Raw genomic sequence first — 23,229 nt, forward strand, 5'->3', positions numbered from 1 at the left:
AACCACTGAAATGTAATTTTTCCTTCCATCTAATTTTTTCCTAATCAATGTGTCCCATAAGTTGCTCCATAGCATAGTTAACTACAACAGTATAAGAACCATTCCCATACAGATTACAAATTAGATTTCATGAAAAGGTTAGTTTTGAAAGGGATCGTACTGAAATCATTTTCGCCCCTTAGGCCAAAAGTACCAAAGCCATTTGCATCAGCAAAGACAGATACGCCTGTCTGTAAACTATTACCCAATACTAAACATTAAACATGATCAAATTTCATTCCCATGACAAGTGTTTAAAATATGTTCTTGCAACTTGTGTAAATTTGTGACTTTGTGACTCGTAAATTTCTTTCCGAACATGTTAATGCCAGCTGTTGCACAGAACAGCACAAAGACGACAGCGCCTAGCAAATGTCACTATAGCACCACATTATTTATAGTATGCTTTGAGCCAAGAATATTTTCAGAAAAAAAAGAAACTGTTATGGGACTACTGTGCTTGACGAATCACACGAGTAGATTAAATAACAAATGTTATGCTGTCATGCACAAGTTTAGCACTGTCATCTCATGCAGATTCTGCTCTTATGCAACACACATGACATATGTCTACATGCTGTAACACATAAAACTAATTGCCACAATAGCAGGTGGTTAATTTTACAAAAGTACAGTCTGGAATGAGATGTAGATGTATTCAAATAACAGTTATATTCCCCCATAATTATATTTACATAACGTTTTCACAGTACACAGTTGTGTCAAAGCAGTTTCACAGAAAACAAGCTGAGACAATGAGGACAACGCAAATGATGACGCAAAGAACGTCTGAGACTATGTTGTCATACACAGACTGTGTGTGTGCTCAAAAGAAAATGTGCCGATGAGTTTTCAGTTGACAGTAGAGATTAATAAACACAACGGTCACATTACACTTACCAAACACCAAGTGGATACAGAAAAATGGGTCAAATATTCTTAGATTCAGGAGCAAATCTGGGGAACTAAAACAGCCCAAACTCAGAGAGTTTGCAGAGACACACCTTTAGCAAGAGGTTTGAAATAATCATTTCACATCAATATTCAAGATTACACCCTGTTCTAAAGGCCCGTTCACACCAAGAACCATAACTATAACGATAACTATATTAGCGTCCTCAACGGCAGACATTTCTACTGCACAAGAGCGTGATCGACGGGCAGAGTTCAAATGACACCGTACGCAACTGGATAGTCCTTCAACCAATCAGACCAGCGATCCGGGTGTTGACTTTGCAGAGCGACGCTAAAACTCCAGGCAGGAAATGTGTAACCAAACGTGTTGATCAGCGGTTTGCAGAAGGAGCGATGGAATCCAGCGATTAATGCAGGTTATGCAAAAAAAAACATGAAAGTTAGTGGTATTTACACCCACTCGAGCGAGTTGTTTGCTAAAAAGAAGCCTTTGATCATCATCGAGAGGTTCAAAGGAATTGGACAGAGCCGTAACAGCTCTGGAATTGGATTGGATTAAACCCGCCAATAGCGCGCCAGGTGGATAAGCCAGTTTGTGATTGGTTCCCGCAAATTTGTAAAGGAAGCAGCAGAGATGAATGTACAGGTGTCCAGGATGTACAGGCGAAATCAAATCCCAGTTTACCCAGTCTATCAACTTACGCAAACACCATGTAAAACATCCTGATATTGTTGAGCACAGTTTTTCGCAGTTTGTTAATTAAGCTGTACTTATATTCGACACGCTTTGGCTGAATGCGCGATCTGATGACATCACACGGCGCGTCTCGGGCCAAATTCTGTAGAAAACCTTCGGCAATTTCAGAAAATTGCAAGCTGCCGCAAATATTGCGGAGTTCGCGTTTAATCCTACGATCGCAAATTCCTGGAGAGACTGAACTGGCATGAGCAGCGCATGTTACAGCAATAGGCTCTATGCACGAGCGCTTCCGGTGTCACATCCGGTGCGTCGGAAGCCGTTTTTGCATTCGGTGGAGATAATGGTAAATTACACTCGCTGTTTACACGAGCTTCCAGCGGTTAATGTAAATGATGTTAACAATATTGTGAGGCAGTTTGCTGTCACACCTAAGAGTAAGACAAAGAAGGGCTTTAAATTACATATTTCGAGCCACATCGACAACTTTGAGGGCGAGTGTTCTCTCATATCATGCGAAATCCGACTAGCGAATCGGTTTCTAAAATCGTTGAATTTTAAGAAAGTTTTGCCGCTAGTACACTTCGCTACTATGCGGAAGTAAAGACGCTGGCTGAGATTGGAAATACGTCAGCAGCGTTCGTGCATAGAGCGTATTATATTATATATTCTATTATAGTATGTTAATTATATTATACTATATCGCGACATTTCAAAGATTGATTAATTAAATGTTTCTGTAAATACCCCATTTTGTTTGTATATGATAACATGTTTATGGGTAATTCATACAGAAAAATTAAATGTAATAATGTTTTTTTTTTTATCAGTTTGAACTGTTCTTTCTTATATTTAAATGTGAACGTTTGCATTCTGTGTGCATCTGACTGGTGCTGTGAAGTCGTATGATCCGAGATCCTGACGCAGGTGTGGAGGGGGTGAATATAATGAGGAACTGGTCGCTGGAGCGCATGTGAAGACATGCTAGGTCTTAAACCGCTGGAATAAAGGCTTCATTGAGCACACAGGAATGCAGACTGACGCTGTCTAAGATGTGGATGTGGTTCACATTCCTGAGCCGCCACCACACGCTGCAATGCTGTCATCAAAGAGAAAACGCGCTCGAAAACAAGACTTTCAGACCAAAATCCCCAAAGCATTTCAATACCCAAGTCTGCATGTCATTTCCTGCTCAGCATCTCTGCTCTACCAATGAAACAGGAGAAGAAATAATAACACGATTAATAATTAGCCTACCTAGTATTCATTCAGGATCTGTTTAGGGTTTAAATATATCAAGTTATTTTTGTTTGCTCAAGTGTAAAGGGAAAATGATAACACTAGTTTTAATACATGTATTAAAATAAGTTACAGTACTTCAGAGCAACATTGCTTCCTGTGCCAGTTTTTAGACAGATATTGAAGAATATAAACGTCAGCTCAGGCACATGATAAATGAATCAATGTGCTCAACAGAACAAAATGCATTTGTTTTTTATAGGCCTACTTAATATGACAACGGGTCCAAAACAGTAACGAATGGCTCAAAAGTCTAAATATTTCTGTTCATATTTACTTATCTCTGCCGTCAGACAATTATAATTCACCAACCAATTGTAATGTGGCAGAACAAGCTCTAATTTCATTGGACAACGTGAAGTGGAATGGTAATTTCCTGATCTTAGGCTATTCATTAATTGGTTAAAAACTACAAACACTGTCTGTTTAAAGTTTATTAACAAAGGTGAAATAAGAAAAAGATAGTCTTGTTCTTTACAGTCTGACTGGACAGAAACATTTGCGGTTCGTCTCATTTTAAAAATCAAATGTGAATCGACAACAAAGCACTCCGCAAAACTATGCAGCACCAGAAGTGTGTGTATATATATATATATATATATATAAACATGTATTATTATAGCAATAAACGGCCCTTTTTGACATTTGAGCCTTCAGAAGCTTTGAATGAAATAAAATGAGAATAAAAGCTGACAGGAGCGAACACATCCTAGGCTCATGTGTATTCGGGCAGTCGTGTGCTTTCCTGCTGTGTGTGTATTAGATAAGCATTACATCAGTGTGTTAATAACTCAATCCCCCATGAGCCCCTGGGGCGGCTCTCCTGCTGGCTGACTCAGCAGATCTGGAAACAGTCAGGGTTTTTTTCCTCTTTTGCCACTGAAGCTCAAATAACAAAGACTGTAAAACCACAACTGTAATATTCAGCCACAACTGTAACTGTTACACATGAATTTTTAAGAGTTTTATCAGCTTTATCAGTTCCTGTGAAATGATTGCAGAGTTTCTGGGAATGGAGAAGCTGGAAGCGTGACTCACTTTCATTGTGTCAATGTTACAGAACAATTGGGGATGTTAAGTTGTAAATAACATTTATATTGTTTAATTATGTCTTACGAAAGTGACCAATTCAAGAAAAAAATGGTCACGTTTTCCGTTTCATCCCTTGATGTTATCCCTTGATCATTTTTTTTCTTAAATCTCTTCTGCTCACCTTCACTTCACACTTTCATATTCTTTCATTTGATGAAAAATACATTAAAAACAGTAATATTGTGAAATTTAAAATAGCTGTTTCTATGTGAATATATTGTAAAATGCAAAAAGCTGAATTTGATCCTCCAGTCTTCATACATTTCTGGTTATCATCAATGATGACAGTTGTGCTGATTCATATTTTTGTGGAAACTGATATATTTTGTCCAGGATTCTTGTTGAAAGTTGAAAAGAACAGCATTTATTTGAAACAGAAATCTTTTGTAACATTAGAAATGTCTTTACTGTCACTTTTGATCAATTTAATGCATCTTTGCATTCATTTATTTAAAAACAAAAACATCTTTCTAACCCCTTTTAAACAGTAGTGCATAAATACTGTATATCATTTCCTTGTTTGCAAAGTTTGCATGAATAAAGCCGTTTTTAATCCAGTGATGTTCACTGCCAGATATCTAGAAGAGCAGGATATATCTGTAAGATAACATGAGTAAACACTGAGGGCATTGGGGGAAAACTCACTGGAGGAAGTAAGATAATCTTATTAAATAGTTGTGTTGTTGAATTACACTGAGTATAGACAAATTTCAGAACTTTTTCCTAACAGCTTTGCTTACAGTAGCCATTTACAAAGCAGCTTTAATGCTTTATATATCAGTGCTGATTCCTGGAATCAACCAACACAACCGGATTCAGTTTGAGGTGTAATGCAACTCCTTCAACTGTCTTGTAATGGAATGAATTGTCATAGTTAATTTCCCATTTTGAAGTGGATTCTGTATTATTTATTAACTGATGAGAATGAAGTCTCTTTACATTATGTAACAAACATACAACAGAAAGAAAAGAAGTTCATAATCACAAAGGAAGGAATAGCTTTCATCTTTCAAGCTTGCTCTTCACACATTTGAGCTGAAATGCCTACAGATCTGACTATCATGGCAGCGCTACAAATATTTCAGGTATGCATCAGTCTTTACGGGACTCAGAAAGGCAATGTGGAAGGCAGCTGCTTGTAACTGGGTTGGTTAGGCCGGTGTCACTCGCCCTTAAAGCGAGGAGGACGCTTTTCTCTGAACGCCAGCAAACCTTCCAGCCGGTCTTTGGTTGGGATCACCTAGGAGACAACAGTCGTATCAGAGGAACGCTACAGCTGTGCCGCCTCGAGGGCTAAATATAGTGGCTTTCTGAGTGATCTAGGCCAGCGTTCACTCTCTGCATGAAGTGCATCATGTTAACCTTTGAAACGGCTGATTATATGAAATTAAAAATTCTTTTTATATAGCGACTATTTATTTTTGCCTTTATTGACGATGAGGACGGACAGGAAGAGATAGGAGAGGAGAGAGGGGAACAGGATCGGGAAAGGACCTCGAGCTGGGACTTGAGTTAAAGGAGTAGTTCACTTCAGAATTAAAATTTCCTGATGATTTACTCTCCCCCACGTCATCCAAGATGTTCATGTCTTTCTTTCTTCAGTCGAAAAGAAATTGAGGTTTTTGAGGAAAATATTCCAGGATTTTTCTCCATATAGTGACTTCAATGGGGTCCAACGGGTTGAAGGTCCAAATGTGAGTTTCAGTGCAGCTTCAAAGTCTCGACACGATCCAGCCGAGAAATAAGAGTCTTATCTAGAGAAACCATTGGCCATTAAAAAAACATTTATATACTTTTTAACAACAAATGCTCGTCTTGCACTAGCTTTGCAATCCGCCACGCATTACGTAGTAAAAGTACCGACCTAGTGTTTACAAAGCGAACGTGCAAAGAATAAGTCAAACACCATTTACAAAAAAAATACCTTAAAGGTGCTCTAAAGTGATGCTGGGTGAAGTCACTTCTTGTTGACGTTCGAAGTATTGTCAAACAAAACTAGCTCGACCCTCCCTCCTCCTCATCCCGTCCCCTCCCCTTCCCTTCCGTGCTTTTCCGATGTTAATTCGGGACATCGCACGTTCCTTCTCCTTTTCCCCTCTTCTTTGCTATTTGTTCATCGGAACGTCGTCTCTTTGTCGGCAATATCAAAAGTCAAGAGCATATAATTCTAACATTAGTCGTTGTTAGGACATCTCTCCTCTAGCTAACTTCCCTCTTCATGCTTCTCTCTCCTCCACACCCCACACCCCCCCTTCATGTGCACGCGCACTAACCCCCCCACCCCCATCCCCAAATAATTCTTGTCGGTGATTGGCTGGGACACTGTTTGTTATGTTTCGTGGTCCAGGCTGGGCCAGTTTGTTTTTGTTGCCGTTTGTGGAGCCTGGGCTGTTTACAGAGACCGCGTGTCTTTACGGTGTGTTCAGGGGACAGGCAGCTAGCGGATAGTGCGGAGATGTTTGCTGGATGTGACAAAAAATGTTTCAGCCTAAAAAACGCGTGACATCGCTTAGAGCACCTTTAATAAAAGGTAAAACAACGATGTCGGATGATTTCGAAGTTGGATGAGAAAATGCGATGAGAGTTTTCCGCCCATCACTACATTTTCTACATACGTCAGGTTATCGCCTGACCTTTCCAACATGATTACGTAATGCGTGAAGTCGTGGACGTGCAAGACGAGCATTTGTGGTTAAAAAGTATATAAATGTTTTATTTTATTTTAGAAAATGACAGATGTTTTTCTAGATTAGACCTGCATTCCTCGGCTGGGATCGTGTAGAGAGACTTTGAAGCTGCACTGAAACTCACATCTGGACCTTCAACCCATTTAAGTCACTAATTGGAGAAAAATCCTGGAATGTTTTCCTCAAAAACCTTCATTTCTTTTAGACTGAAGAGAGAAAGACATGAACATCTTGGATGACGTGGGGGAGAGTAAATTACCAGGAAATTTGAATTCTGAAGTGAACTACTCCTTTAACCCTCTGGGCTTCTTCGTAAAATAGTCACACTTAGCTTCCTCCCGCCCGAAAACGGGCGAAGCCTTAAAATTTTACTTTACTTTTTCCCAGGATAACCAATCAAATATATTTTTGTTCTATAATGTTTTCTGATTATTATTTAGAATTTTTAGAATTTTTTATGATACTTTGCATTAATTATATAATTTTTATGAGCTATTTTTTCCATTAGAATTAATATATATATTTTTATTTTATTTATTTTATTTTATTTTTCAATAAATGCAACATTTCACATCAAATTAGAGTGCAGGCCTAAAAAAAAAAAATTTTCAAGTGAGAAGAGCGCCACCTAGTGGCTTCAAAATTTATTAATTTGTGTCATGTCCTATTACCGCCTATAGGCGGCCTATAGCTTTTTTATTTTTTTATTTGATTTATTCCCATTCGGAAAGAAAACAATTTATTACTAATCAATCACTGAATGGAACAGCACAAATTATATATCATTTTAAAGCTTAGGATCTCAGCTTTTTAATGAATCTAATTACATTTATTAATTCCTAACGAGTGCTGAGTAATCCCTCTAAAACCAAGTGTACCGCCAGCAGGCGCCACCTAGCTGCGAAAATATTCATTACCATATTTTTCAAAAATCTTGCCTTGATTAACACAAAGTTGATGTCATTTGAAAGCTTAGAGTCTGAACTTTACAGTGAATGTATCCACTTTGAAAAACTCTTAAGTATTGCTGAGTTATTTGCTGATAAATAGAATTTCTTTTTTTTCATAATCTATAAAATAATGTACTGCAATGTGTCAAAAACATCATACAGCTCATGAAACATTCTCAGATAATTGAAAATGGCACTTCATTTTTTACAGCATATTATTACAATTAAAATGAGCCCAAAATTAAGATAATCTATTGCTTTTATGACAAGATATTCTTCATGGAGAAAAAATTGCCCATGAGGGGGTGTCAAAGACTGTACAAAAAGGCTATCTCTTTTCAAAATGCTGTAATTTTTGATTCCTTTATCCAAAAATTATTATTTTTTTATCCAGATGCAGCTAACATGTAGGGGGACTTCACTAAAAAAGAATTTTCCTCCTACCTTATTTCCTTCCTGAGTTATTCCATGACAAATAAGAAAGATATGCAAAATCATAATAAAAATTATATATATATATTGTCTTTTATCCGCTGTTTCTTGGCAGGACAATGTCCAAATGTAATGTAATTTATATTTTCAAAAAATTTAAAAAGAGTTCTTTCAAACGATACCTACCTTTTGACTCTCCTTGCTATAGTTTTGGAGTTATTATGATTATATAATTTTTATATAGTTTGGGGCAAAATTTGCTGTTTCAGTCTTACCAGTTCATTTCTCTCTGTGTGTGTGTGTGTGGGTGTGTGTGTGGGGGGGGGGGAGGGTGTCTTATTTGCACTCTTGATGTTTAAGAGTGTCACCCCTTCATTGCTGTACACTTTTTTTCAGCACAGTGGCTGATCTGTAGCTTGTACCACCAAAAGTTTCTCTGAGTTTTCCTATTTTTTCGTATTTCCCATTCATTTCCTATGTCGCCCGTTTTCGGGCGGGAGGAAGCTAAGTGTGACTTTTTTTTTTACGACCCTTTAACATATCAGAATCATCTTCTTGATTTTTTTGTGTGTTCATATAGGTAATAAAAGAAAAGTCACCAAGTTCCACCCCCATCCGATGAAGCAAAAAAATTTAACAATTCGAAACGTTCAAGTTTTCGCCCGTTTTCAGGCGAAGAAGCCAGAGCGCCAGCACATGGCTCTTGAAAGGTTTATCAATCATTGGTAAAATATATTTCTCCATGTTGAAAACAAATGGGGTTTTTACTTTGGATCCCAGCTGTTGTGCTTTATTGTAGAACAGTATTTTGGCTCAAAAAACAAAAGTTAACACAACAAAATACTATTCTGATTCTCAGATTAATGGGAATTTCCATTGTGTAAACATACCTGAGAATAGCATGCCTCTTCAATAGCTAATCCTGTCTTTAAATCCACCTGGAAAAAACAACAACAACAACATCATCCGACACTAGTTTTGCATCATCCGTTTCAGAATGTTTATATGAACCACAACAACTGTATAAGTCACGAGAGAAGTTAAGTCTGATGTGATGTCGAGTGCCCATACAACACACTTTCTTTTCTCCTCGTAGCCGTGGGAACAAACCATCCAATAAACGTGCAAGAGCTCCTCATGACAACACAGAAGAACAGAGACCTACTTTTGTAGGTGATCTTGGCATTTCACAAACACAGAAATATCTGAACTCCTCACTAGAAAAACAACTGAATTTTAAGTAAATGTCCTTTGGCATCAGAGGCTCAATAGAGGCTCTTTCTTCATTTTAACAGCGACAGCTCTTCTAAAGAAGGTCAGATGAAAACAAGCTATTTTGCTTCCTAGTGAAGCATCTTCAAATATAAGCAATTGCTTTTTTTCAACCCAGGCTCATTGGGAAAAACGTGTCTGTGGCAACATTTCTGCAAAATGTAATATTACGTTGCTGCTTTCATGTTTTGCAACGCTTCCAAAAAGTGAAATGTCCAGTGAGTGACACTGAAAGCATGTTCAGTTTTCTCTGAAACAGATTAACTTGAAACTGAAAATATTTTATTGTACGTATGGCGGCAGTTCAGAAATTAAATGCATGTAGAGTGATGCTAAAAGTTTGATGCTCTATCACGTTTGAAAATAACGTACCACCTACTAGGGCTGACGGTATGACGGTAAATATCGTTACCGCGGTAGAAAATGTCAAACATAACAGATTTTTTAATCCATAGTATACCGCAAAATGCAAATAAGTGGGCGTGGTTAACTCAAGTGTGTGAGACTGAGCGAGACGCTGCGAGTTTGCACGTTTGAAACATGGAGAAAGATGAACGAGCACATGAGGAGGACAGAAAGCAATCCCGAGCAGGAGGAGGAACTTGTTATTAAAAGAGGTGCGACGTCTGTGGTGTGCAAAATCTGACAAAGACCAGAAAAACGTGATTTGCAAACTACACTCACCTAAAGGATTATTAGGAACACCTGTTCAATTTCTCATTAATGCAATTATCTAATCAACCAATCACATGGCAGTTGCTTCAATGCATTTAGGGGTGTGGTCTTGGTCAAGACAATCTCCTGAACTCCAAACTGAATGTCAGAATGGGAAAGAAAGGTGATTTAAGCAATTTTGAGCGTGGCATGGTTGTTGGTGCCAGACGGGCCGGTCTGAGTATTTCACAATCTGCTCAGTTACTGGGATTTTCACGCACAACCATTTCTAGGGTTTACAAAGAATGGTGTGAAAAGGGAAAAACATCCAGTATGCGGCAGTCCTGTGGGCGAAAATGCCTTGTTGATGCTAGAGGTCAGAAGAGAATGGGCCGACTGATTCAAGCTGATAGAAGAGCAACTTTGACTGAAATAACCACTCATTACAACCGAGGTATGCAGCAAAGCATTTGTGAAGCCACAACACGCACAACCTTGAGGCGGATGGGCTACAACAGCAGAAGACCCCACCGGGTACCACTCATCTCCACTACAAATAGGAAAAAGAGGCTACAATTTGCACGAGCTCACCAAAATTGGACAGTTGAAGACTGGAAAAATGTTGCCTGGTCTGATGAGTCTCGATTTCTGTTGAGACATGTAGATGGTAGAGTCAGAATTTGGCGCAAACAGAATGAGAACATGGATCCATCATGCCTTGTTACCACTGTGCAGGCTGGTGGTGGTGGTGTAATGGTGTGGGGGATGTTTTCTTGGCACACATTAGGCCCCTTAGTGCCAATTGGGTATCGTTTAAATGCCACGGCCTACCTGAGCATTGTTTCTGACCATGTCCATCCCTTTATGACCACCATGTACCCATCCTCTGATGGCTACTTCCAGCAGGATAATGCACCATGTCACAAAGCTCGAATCATTTCAAATTGGTTTCTTGAACATGACAATGAGTTCACTGTACTAAAATGGCCCCCACAGTCACCAGATCTCAACCCAATAGAGCATCTTTGGGATGTGGTGGAACGGGAGCTTCGTGCCCTGGATGTGCATCCCACAAATCTCCATCAACTGCAAGAGGCTATCCTATCAATATGGGCCAACATTTCTAAAGAATGCTTTCAGCACCTTGTTGAATCAATGCCACGTAGAATTAAGGCAGTTCTGAAGGCGAAAGGGGGTCAAACACAGTATTAGTATGGTGTTCCTAATAATCCTTTAGGTGAGTGTATGTAGAGCTAATGTGCTCACTAGCAGCGGTAGCACAAGTCATTTGTTTCATCACCTCAAAATGAAACACGGACGTGAATATCATGAAAGCCAAAAGATGCGCCACACATCAAGCGGTCCGTCAACCTCCGATGCTAAAACCAAAACGATGCCATCACCTCAGGTTCAAACTAGCTTGGCCGAATCTTTCACTAAAGGCATCGCATATGAAAAAACTCAGAGATGGAAAGAAATAACACAGGCCATTACGATGTATATCTGTAAAGACATGGCACCAGTTTACAGTGTGGAAAAGAAGGGGTTTCGAGACTTGATCAGAACCCTTGATCCAAGATATGGGATACCGAGAATATGTAATATTCATGTTGTTTATCTTGTTAATTAATCTTAATTATAGAGAGAAATATTTTAAAGATGTTTAAATGTATGCTACTTGTAAAGTGTGATTGTCAGCTAATAATACTATAGCATGCTTATACATACACCTTTTTCAATGTATCCATCTAAACAGAGAGAGGTGTGAAGGTGCCCCAGGTTGATCGTACAGTTGGAGTCGTGAGTGCCTTCTCAAATACTTGGAAAAGACAGGGTGAACTGGCCATTGCTCAGGCACAACTGGGCTTGCCTGCTCATAAACTCATCACTGAGACTCCAACCAGATGGGCCTCCAGGCAACAAATGATCGAAAGGGTCATAGAGCAGGAGAAAGCTCTAACACAAGTCCTGCAAGCTGACAAAAAGACCAGACATTTAGCTCTGACATGGCAGGACATGGATGTTCTTGAATCTTCACAGATGAGTTCACAGATGCCTTGTCTGGGGAACAGTACGTGAGTGTTTCATACTTGAAACCTGTGCTTCATCTTTTCAATGAGCAGGTTCTGAAGCCACAGGATGATGATACCCAGCTCACCACATCAAGGTGCGGATTCTGGACTATTTGAATGAGAAACATGCAGACCAATCCACCCAGGAGATGCTTGACATGGCTTCCCTTCTCGACCCTCGCTTTAAAACCACATACGTAGAAGCAGAGAGAGTGGACTACATGAAGGTCAAAGCTGCAGCAGAGATGGAGAGTCTTGCAGCTGAACAAAGAAAGTCTGCAGAGGGAGCGTCATTGCCACCAGTCGAAGCTGTTTGGGCAGCTTCTTCAAAATAAAATCACGTAAATGCCAAGCTGTCCCTCAGTCAGAGAGAGAGTCCATGGAAATGGAGCTTAACAGCTATTTACAGACAGCTGAAGTTGATGGTGAGACAAACCCCCAGGAATGGTGGAGGCAGCACAAGGCCAATTTTCCACGAGTGGCCAGCCTGGAAAAAGAATCTCTCTGCATCCCTGCCACAAGTGCCCCATCCGAGCGGGAATATCATCACATGCCGCAGATCAGCACTGAAACCTGAGACAGTTGACCAGCTTGTTTTCCTTGCTCACAATTTGTAATTGTTTTGATTGAGATTCTCAAAACATATTATTACAAATTACAAATTGTGAGCAAGGAAAAATTATTATATTTATATTTTTTGCTGCAAAAAGATTTAACATTTTCTTTCAGCAAGAAGTGATTACTTTGTTTTAATATTTTATACAAGACGTGTTTATGTTTGGTATTTTTTGGGGGAAAATATATAGTTTTCTTCAAGTCTTTACATATTTATATTTTCTGCAGTATTTTTTCCCTGTTAAGTGTTATTTATTTTATAGCTGTGAGAAGATTACTTGAGGAAAGTTATAACAATAAGGTCTGTCCACATCAAACTGTGGAATGTGGAATACTGTGAAATTTGTTATATTATGGTTCATCTCAATGTTGAGTTTCTTTCATTTACTATATTTATCAAGTTCCAAATAAAAGAAAAAGTAATCAAACAAGGTGAAGTACTTTTACTTGTAAAGTATTTAAGTTTACTTAATATATAAAGCACTATTTGTCGAATTTCCAGAAAAACAACAAATAAATAACTATATCATGATGTATATCGTTACCGTGAAATATAATTTTGGTCATACCGCCCACCCCTACCACCTACACTAAACCTGATAGTGTTAACAAAAGCAAACATGAGATAAAAACATTTGCTGAAGCAACAATGGCGCTTTAGTTTGCTGCTTTAAGTCCTTGAGCTCTTTTGTCATGACTGGTGCTTCATGGGACTCGACAAGTGCAGTGCTGTACCAGGTGAGAAAAGCCACGCATATGGAGCTAGCCATGTGATACAAACATCAAAATGTGTTGGTTCACAAAGGATGTAGGGATGCACTGATATGAAAATTTTGGCCGGTACCGATAATTCTTTATATTTGAAAGCCGATAACCGATATATTGGCTGATAAATCTAAATTCGAATTTTGAAAATTTTTGAGAGCCTGATTACTAAAACAAAAGTCTCACCATTAAAAGCCATGTCCCAAACACACAATTATAATGTTCTCATTATAATTTGATGTAGTCTATATGACAGACTGGCGCTGCTCATGTTGCACTTGACTGTATTTTCCTTTTTTGAAGTGATTCTAATTATATTTCAAGCAAATGAAACCCATCTGAAGTGTCTCAACTGAAGGAAACAATACATTATTTATCGGCTTTAAGATATCGGCCAAATTCATTAAAAATTAACATATATCGGCCGATACTGATATAGTGGCCGATATATCGTGCATCCCTAAAAGGATGTGCTATGGTAAAAGTGCAAAAGGTCATAACATATTTCCATGCGATTCCTTGCACAACACTACGCCCTTATTAATTAATAATCTGCCCCTGTGTAAAAAGAATTAAAAACATTGTTGGTGTTTAACTGCCTCTAGTGTTCATTTCAGCTGGAAACTGCAGTGAATTTTATGTACGTTTTAGGAGTTTTGCTAACATGTAGATAGAGGCACGTTTTCCAATGAGCCTGTGTTAGCTTTTTTCCTCTTTTAATGACGTCCACAGAAAAGATGAGGAGGACACTTCCTAAAGGACGTGCGGTGTTGACAGGCTGGCCTCTGGGGTCAAGGTAATGTCATGAAGCAGAGGCTCTCTTTGGTAACTCGGATCTGCACATGACTTCACGTACAAACACTTTTACTGGTAAGCATATACATGCTGAGAGATGGACATAGGTATTATAACAGATGTATATCCGCTGCATCATATAGTATGTCTGTTCTTATACGTTTGCTCACGAACATCAGGGAAAAGCAAGATTATTTAAAGGGGACCTATTATGCCTCTTTTCTCAAGATGTAATATAAGTCTCAGGTGTCCCCAGAATGTGTCTGAAGTTTCAGCTCAAAATACCCCACAGATCCTTTATTATAGCTTGTCCATTTTGAGTAAAAACATGCCGTTTTTGTGTGTGTCCCTTTAAATGCAAATGAGCTGCTGCTGCCTTTACAGCTCGTGCTTCCGATACTCTGGCAACAACAAAACTGGAGGATCTCACGCAGCAAATATGTCAGAAATTGTCAATAGCGTGTTCAACCTTACATGTTCGAACCAGAGTTGGACACTGATGGAGAGACTCAGGAAGAAGTTACAACTTTTAGAAAGCAACTGGACGTTACTGAATAGTAAGTGGATGAATGAACATAGTTGTTGTGGAGTTAAGTTGATTCAACTCATCGACTAGCATGTACCGTAATGTTAATATAAAAATCTTTCAGACACAACATTTGTGCAAATCCATCGTTAAACTGACCCTTGTTTGTGAAGCTGTCCGGCATAAAATGATTTGTGCAAATATATAACACTTTAACGATTTTTTCATAAATTAGATTTAGCCACAGTGTCCTCAGTGGGTCAGATGCCGGGAGTCTATAGAGACCGTTATGTTCGCTGGTACATCCAATAACAGAACATTTGTAATGTTTTTTGGCGCAGACATTGTGTATCTCCGGCTGCTACAGCAAGGAAACAGAAGTGGCGACTGCCGCGGCTCACTCGGGGTGGGATCTATGCTAATAGGGCAGATCGTTAAGAGTAAGAGGACGGGGAAATCTGGAACCACTCATTTGGAGACACTGTTTATGATTTATGGGGATTATTAAAAAAAGGAGTGGATGATTTACCATTATAGGCTGGTTGTTTACACACACTGTAGACACACATCAGTGTTCAAACACCTTATTAAGGTGAATTTTGCATAATTGGTCCCCTTTAATAGTCATGGTAACATATCAAAATAATGATGAACTTTTAAAATGCTTCCAGTCTTTTTTTTTCTTGACATCAAAGGAAGTTTCTTCAACCAAACTCTTTATTTTTGACCAGATAAGTCAGTACAATGTGCAATCTTACCTCTATTCCCTGGTCGATTGCCAACTTCGCCATTCTAATCGCAATTGGCCCCTTGAAGAGAACAATCATCAAACCTTCATCAGAACAGTGTACAGTAAGAAACTGTTGAAGCTGAATGAGCGAGCATGGCGGTTCATACCTGAGGGATGAATTCACGGGCCAGATCCAGAGCTCGCAAATACGCGGCATCTCCACTGGGAGTCTGCTCCACCGCATGATTGACTAGGCCGAGCCTCTTGGCCTCTTCGCCGCTCAACACCCGCGCCGCAAATATCAGCTCTTTAGCTACGGACACTCCTACAGTGCGGGGCAGGCGCTGAGTTCCCCCTACAGCCAAAACACGAGGACAAATAATCTCATATTAATCTGTGACATTCAATCACATTCAAGGCATGTTTGATTATGGGGTTAGTAAGATTTTTGAATGTTTATGAAAGAACTCTCTTATGTTCACCAAGGCTGCATTTACATAAACAGTAATACTGTGAAATAGTAATACTGTGTGAACCACCATTTATAATAACCGTTTTCTATGTGAATTTTTTCTTCTTCCGGTGATGCAAAGCTGAATTTTCAGCATCATTACTCCAGTCTTCAGCGTCACATTATTATTATGAATGTTGAAAACTTCATATTTTTGATGAACGATGATAATCTCTTCGAATCACTACCTTCCAAAGACATGCCAGCAAAACTCAATGCTCAAGTTCTCTGATCGGCTAAACTATAGTGTCAAATTCTTCTCTTTTTTTGTTTGCGGTGTCTAGGGCTGTCAAAGAGAAAGATGCAACTTCTCAGGACGCCTTTCGTTGATTCTCTGATTGCAGAAAAACGGAAAACAACATCTTTAAAGTGTTCGAAAAACTCGCCATTTGGCCACAGTTGAAGTTGGAAAATTAAGCAAAAAGTGAGTGTGAGAAGCTGATGAGGAGTGAGAACAAGAGCAGTTAGTTGCATTGTGCTTCAATGGTGTTAACACTATCAAAAAATACACATTGTAATTCGCAACTGCAACAAAAGGCTGCATCTTAGCTCTCCATACACAACTCCAGAAACTCATGTGATAAACATTTGTTGCACAAAAATATTTAAAAGTGCTGGTCATTCATTGAAAGTGTTGTGGTTGAAGAGAAACACTCATGGCCTGTGTTTTAGCATGGTATCAACTGTGTAGCCTGAGCTTTTTTGTACAAAATTGTACAAAGCGAAGCTAATTGCTTTACAATGAGTCTTGGAAATGACTGGGCCACTCGCTGCATCCATGCTCATAGGAGCCTTCATTTATTTCAATTTACACAAAGATTTTTACTACTTAAACTAAACTACACTATTTCAGCGGGCAGTTAAAGTCACAATCCACGTACAGAAATGGAGGTAATTATGGTCACTTCAATGCAAATCAACAGAGACAAGGAAAATTGTACAAACCATTTTTTATTCAATTCAGAACAGCAAAATAAACTGAAATTGCCAGCAGACAAATGAAGGCACAACAAGTGTGTGTGTGTGTGTGTGTGTGCGTGTTTGAGAATCTGAAGCTGTGCTTATGACAGCTTATGACTTTACAGTTTTTAAACAATAGCAAGATTGTTTATCTCATTTTATCTATTCAACAGCAGGAAATGAATTTCATTGATATCTAGGTCCCGTATGTTGAAAACATTTTACTTGTTTTGCTAAATGGCATAGACGTGGCAAGTGATAAGATCAAGTTATAGTTAAGGGCAAACTGGGTATTTTTCAATTCTATTCCAAACTTCTTAACCGGTACAAATTAAACAATAACTACAGTATAGAGCTCAAAATGACCAGAGTTGTCAAGTTCAAGGAAACAAAACAAATAAATAGCAGAATAAAATCATATTAAAAGTAGATCAAGTGACATCTGTCAGAAAATAAGGACACTTTATGAGCGCTACATTTAAAGTCTTGTGATAAATTTCAGTTAGTTCTTCACACAAACAATGATATTTTCATCTGCATTCAGACTGAAAAATGCCACTGGTTCAAAACGCCAATGGTTTGTATGTGTGGCATAACTGAAGTCTGTGATTCAGTATGTTGCCTAAAATGGAGAAAGTTTTGGTGGATGGGAATTTCAATCTGGCTACCGGCTTTAGCAGACTTGGAATATACTAGTAATTCTATTACAGTATATAGTTGGAGTACTAGACAAATGGACTAATTTATGGTTCTTTCTGTGGTGTGTTTTGAGTTGAGAGACTTATACTTGACCTATTGTTGTATGGAAAAGAGCCTTTTAAACTTTCCAAAATTTTTTAACGACAGACAGGTTTGGAAAAACATGACAATGAATTCATTTTTTTATGTGCGGTCAGTTATAACCAGGGGTGCACATAACATTTTTGGTCTTGTTCTCAAGGGAGAACCTGGGGTTGTTGCTTGGTTTTCACATTTTCAAATGCATTTTTTCCTTAACCCACCTCACGGGAGGAACAAATTAGAGGGATGCATGGATAATGTCATGTGACATGATTCACATGAACTTTAATTTCAACTGAAAATTAAGAGAAGAAGTGCAACAGAATGTCTGATCTTTAAAACCTTGTAACTTTCAAAATAACATAACTGTTTCAAGCTCTGGAAATTAAATGTGCAAATATCTGCTTTTCTAACTCTGAAAACCAAAGAAATGACAACTTTAAAGTGCTTACTAGAGTTACTATCTTAAAGCAAGCCTATCCAACACCACAGATTGCGCACCTATCTATCCCCAAATCTTAGGTACGCAAATGAGGGTTGCGGCAATTCATCTGGTACGCATTGTTTAATTGGGTAGCGCATGCGCACCTGCGCACCACTTATGTGCACCCCTGGTTATAACTCAGCCATTTACATGTTGATTTCCTGAAGAGTGTAAACCAGGGGTTTCAAACATACGGCCCTGGCCTGGGGGATGATGTGAACAAATAATAGAAAATAGAGATGCAGCCTTGAAGGTCAACCGGGGCACAAGTCGGAGCGGTTTTAAGTTTTATTTTGGCCGATCTCTATTCTGGACTTGCACAAAAACGGTTTTGCAATTATTTCTCAAAATGTCATTTGTGTGGGAAATATTACAAAGTCTGTAAACAGGACGTTGACACAGGCCAGAGACGGGACACGCTGAAGACGGACGCAAAGACAACACAGCAGAGCAAAAACTTAGGACGTATAGCAAGAAAAAATGGTGGTAGGGGTTTATATGAATATCTATGAAGGGAACTGTCTTCAGAATAGTTTCGATAACATTTCCTTGTCCTCTTACGTCCGTATAAAGTAGTGTTTACACATGCAGCGCTGATTGTGTACAGCGCTAAACAAGGAAAAGCTATAATGCTGCTGTTTCATAAGCGCCACCTACTGGCAAAAGGGTGAATTTGCAGTTTCATTCAGTCCGTCGGCTGTTTTTGGTTCGTGCAGGTGTCTTCTAGAGTAATTATAGCATCATTTCATTAAAACAAAAGTCAGACCATTCTGTTTTTGCGTAAAATCTTGAAGTTATACCATCTAATTTAAACAACTGTTCGTGCTGCATCTGTGCAGCATCTTTGTTTGCTTGCCTCTAATTTCAAATGTCTACAGATTTCTTTTTGTTTAACAGTGGCCTGTTGCAGAGCAAATAAACAACAAACAAATTTCCTTAAAGAAAAAATAAATCGGAATCAGCCATGAAAAATCTAAATCAAAACCTAATAAAAAATATTAAATAGAACATTTTAAAAAATGTATAAAATCTTTTCACGGTAAAAAGGCAGTTTTCACAGAACAGTGTGTTTTTCTAGTTTTATTAATTTGTAGTTTGTAAGGTTAATATTAATGTAGGCCAATTGTCAGTGGTTTAAACATGTTGGATGGTTTATTTTTTCCGCATCTGGCCCTCATCCTAAAATGAGATTGGCAACCCTGAACACTGTAGGGCTTTGGAAAGCTGTCTTCATATTATTCAAATCAATATTTATCATTTCTAAGACAACTTGCATTCATAATCTTTGAATCATGAATCTTTTCTTGAGAATTTTGCAGTTATGGCATGTAACCGCAACTTACAAGGACAGGTTCCTTTCACAATTGTAATCAGGCCATCTCTTGACTGCGTTGCACAACTCTTGCACAACTCAAGATCTTGTGTGAGAAAGATGTTTACACATGAAAGTGCAGAGACGTGTTGCATAAGTGCTCACTAATAAAGCAGTTCACAACCCTCCACGGGCGACTGCCACCTCTTTATTCATCTCGTTTCTGTCGTCGGTCTCTTTCTTAAACACTCTCAAACTCACACAGTTTGATCTGACCCATTTTAATTCAAGTAACATCTTCCAATAAGGCCGATCGTTACAAACATACAAACACAACCATGAGCAATGACAAGATCTAGTTATACTGCAATCCTCTCATTTCATTAGTCATCATTCTGTTTCACAGACAAAACTATTTCTTTGGCTTCCTATTAAATAGTTTTCATGATAATTGTTGATGTTAGAGAACTTAAGTCATAGATGAAAAACAGTAGATCAAATGTGTTTCATGCATTAGTGAATTTTTTTAGACTAAACTCCAAACAACATTTTGTTATGCGGCAGAGATTTAGCAAGAAATTCAGGGAAATTATTGCATCACATCAGTCCTGGCTTGTGAGAAAGTGGCCTTTGCCTTTATACAATGCATTTACAACACCAACCAGAAAAAGAAAAAGAAAAAAAAGAAAGAAGAAGATTACCATAAACGGTGTCAACATGCTGAAGAAAGACTAAGGGCAAAGAGTGTGACGGAGGTCAGCTCAGGGTTGTTTTGAAATCAAGCAGGGGCTGGTAAGTGTTACACATTTTATTCCAAGAAACCGGAGAGGCCGTCAAGAAAGAGCGTCACAGTCAAACATGTGCTCGAGTTCCTGGAAGGGCTACACAATCCCTGCAACCTTTAATCTAATCTTGTCAAATTTGACAGGGGCGAGAGACTGCAGATGCATGGACTAGGCATAAACAGTGAAGTGATCGCACTTCTACTTTCAAATAACATGTACATTTTACGTACACTATTTTTGTTTTGCTTTGGGGTCTTGAGTAACAGTCCATAATAAGGGCCTAATTCCTGGAAAGAAACTAATTTCTTTGTACAAATTAAACGCATGCAGAGTGCAATTCTTATATAAATTGCAGCATTTAGGCTTGGGATTAAAGGAGAACTCCGGTCAATTTTAACATTGAGCTCATTTTTTTGTAAATTTGGAGTGCTGTCAATACAGAGAACAACGACAAAAGTCGGTGTTGCCTACACCGTGTTATCCTCTTTTTAAAATATGCACCCTGTTGACTTCAATGGGGCATGATTTAAACCTGCTTTTAGCCTCTTAACATCCTTGATGTGTCATTACACGTGCACAGATCATGTGAGTGATTCCTTCAGAGTGAACACGGGTGAATCTGACTGCAGTAGATGTGAAAGATATGAATAAAAATGATGTTTATTCGGCCAGCGCTCATACCTGTATTTACATCCTGTTTTCGGTCGAAGTCCATAGTAATCGATTGTCGAGTTCACGCGCATAGGTTTAGTTACCTATGATCACGCGCGTGAACTCGACAATCGCTCTTAAACCTGTAAATACTGATATTCTAAAATGTGTTTTTTATTGATATATTTGCACACACTCTTATTTAACTACTGAGTAATGCCACACAAACACTCTTTTAAAGATAAAGATAAGATACAAGTTTGTCTTTCACACCATGAGAAAATAAAACGTCAACAAGCACACACTAATCATCTACTGTAACACTCCAACCCATTTAACTGGTATCACTGCTTTTCGCACTATTTGAAGGTGAGTCATTCATGTCATATGTCTGCACATTTATCTAGGCCTATTCCACTGGCCTGGGCTGACCTTCTGTTCCTCCTCATTCCCAGCACAGGACAGGAAGTATGAAGAACTATGAAAATAAGCAAATGAAGCAATCTGACCACCTACAATATCATGACTTAGAGAGAAAGTTAATCTGAAAATCAAAATTGTCATCAAAACTTAGTAACATTTTACAATAAGGTTCCATTTGTTAACAGGGCCTGAATTTCGGCACGCAATTGCGCATAATTTTACACATTCCTGCGGGTTTCGCGATTATAGGGCGGGATATTCCCGCAAACATTTATGCAGTAGCATGTTGGTTAAATGATTGAACAAATCCAAACAGATTATCAGAGCAAATCAGCAATTTGAAAACTTTCTGTGAGACGTTATTTGTGACCCTGGATCACAAAACCAGTCTTATGTTGCAATAGCCAAAAAAACATTGTATGGGTCAAAATTATAGATTTTTCTTTTATGCCAAAAATCATTAGGATATTAAGTAAAGATCATGTTCCATGAAGATATTTTGTAAATTTCCAACCTTAAATATATAAAACATTTATTTTTGTGAATGGATGCAGCACTATCGCCAATAGAAATGGACAACTTTAAAGGCGATTTTCTCAATATTTCTCTGCACCCTCAGATTCCAGTTTTTCAAATAGTTGTATCTCAGCCAAATATTGTCCTATCCTAACAAACCATACATCAATGGAAAGATTATGTATTCAGCTTTCAGAGGTTTTGTGGTCCAGGGTCACATTTCACAAAAAGTGCGAGTGATTCAGCTGTGCCGCCTCTTCTCTCGCTCTTTTTCTTAAAATGCGCAAATTGCTTCACATTAGGGTTGGAAATCGAAAATCGATTCCAATTCAGGATTCAGTTACTTGTTATAAAATTACAATTTCCTACAGTGCATGAATACTGAATTGATTTTTCATTTCTTCTTGCGCTTGAACGGACAAATACACACAAAATGATGTCAAAGCATTCCTGTAAGCACAGTGGGGTATGACTTGAGTGAATATAAACAGTTGAGAAGGGAACGGATGCGTGCATGAGGTCTTAAAGTGACAGCAGCCTAATACACCTGCTGCCGTCTGTGTCATCGACATTAATCAAACAACAAAAGACCAAGAAAATCACTCATTGATCATGACTAAAATACTTTTGTAACTTTAATAAGGATGAATCTATATTTTATTTTAAAAAAGAAAACTATTCAGTATTATTTTACATTTGATTTCAATTTTGTACTATTGCTTATTTTGCTCGTTGCTCTTATTTTGTAAATTTGTTCTTATTGTATAACTGACTGAATACTTGTCTTTAATAATGTTTTAACGTATATGAGTTAGTCTAGTTTATTAGTTAGTTGTTCTTTGTTCACTCAGCTGCAACAGACAAGAATAAAGATGTTTGATATCTACAATATGTTTGACTTTTTTTTGTTGCCATATTGATTCGAAACTGGGAATCGATAAGCAGAATCGGAACTGGAATCGAAATTGCTAAAATTCAAACGATCCCCAACCCTGCTTCACATCACCACATCGCGTCTGCTCTGCAAGCTGCGCTACAAGACATTAGCTCACGTTTCAGGACAGTTGAGGGAATTGTCACTTGCCAATTCAGGACAGTGTTGCATCATCATTAAAGCAGAAGCTGTAATCTCTCTGGATGCGGAGAAGGCCTTTGACCGGGTGAAGTGGAAATACTTGTTTGCCGTATTGGAGAGGTTTGGGTTCGGTGACACGTTTCTGGCATGGATTCGTCTGCTCTATTCGTCCCCACAAGCATGTATTCAAAC

General features: G+C 38.4%; 1 protein-coding gene across 1 annotated transcript in view; it reads right to left on the reverse strand.

The window, feature by feature from the left end:
* Positions 1-4,339: 4,339 nt before the first annotated feature.
* Positions 4,340-23,229, reverse strand: part of auh (AU RNA binding protein/enoyl-CoA hydratase) — a 41,652-nt gene continuing 22,762 nt past the window's right edge. Inside the window, exons 7-10 of the mRNA XM_084105537.1 lie at positions 15,708-15,895; positions 15,569-15,619; positions 9,002-9,049; positions 4,340-5,282 (exon numbers count right to left, since the gene is read on the reverse strand). Of these exons, the coding sequence (XP_083961663.1) occupies positions 5,205-5,282; positions 9,002-9,049; positions 15,569-15,619; positions 15,708-15,895 (365 nt within the window). The 3' untranslated portion in view covers positions 4,340-5,204. The remainder of the gene's footprint in view (positions 5,283-9,001; positions 9,050-15,568; positions 15,620-15,707; positions 15,896-23,229) is intronic.

Source organism: Abramis brama (genome assembly GCF_963993115.1).
Source record: "Abramis brama genome assembly, chromosome: 25".
Classification (NCBI taxonomy): Eukaryota; Metazoa; Chordata; class Actinopteri; order Cypriniformes; family Leuciscidae; genus Abramis; species Abramis brama.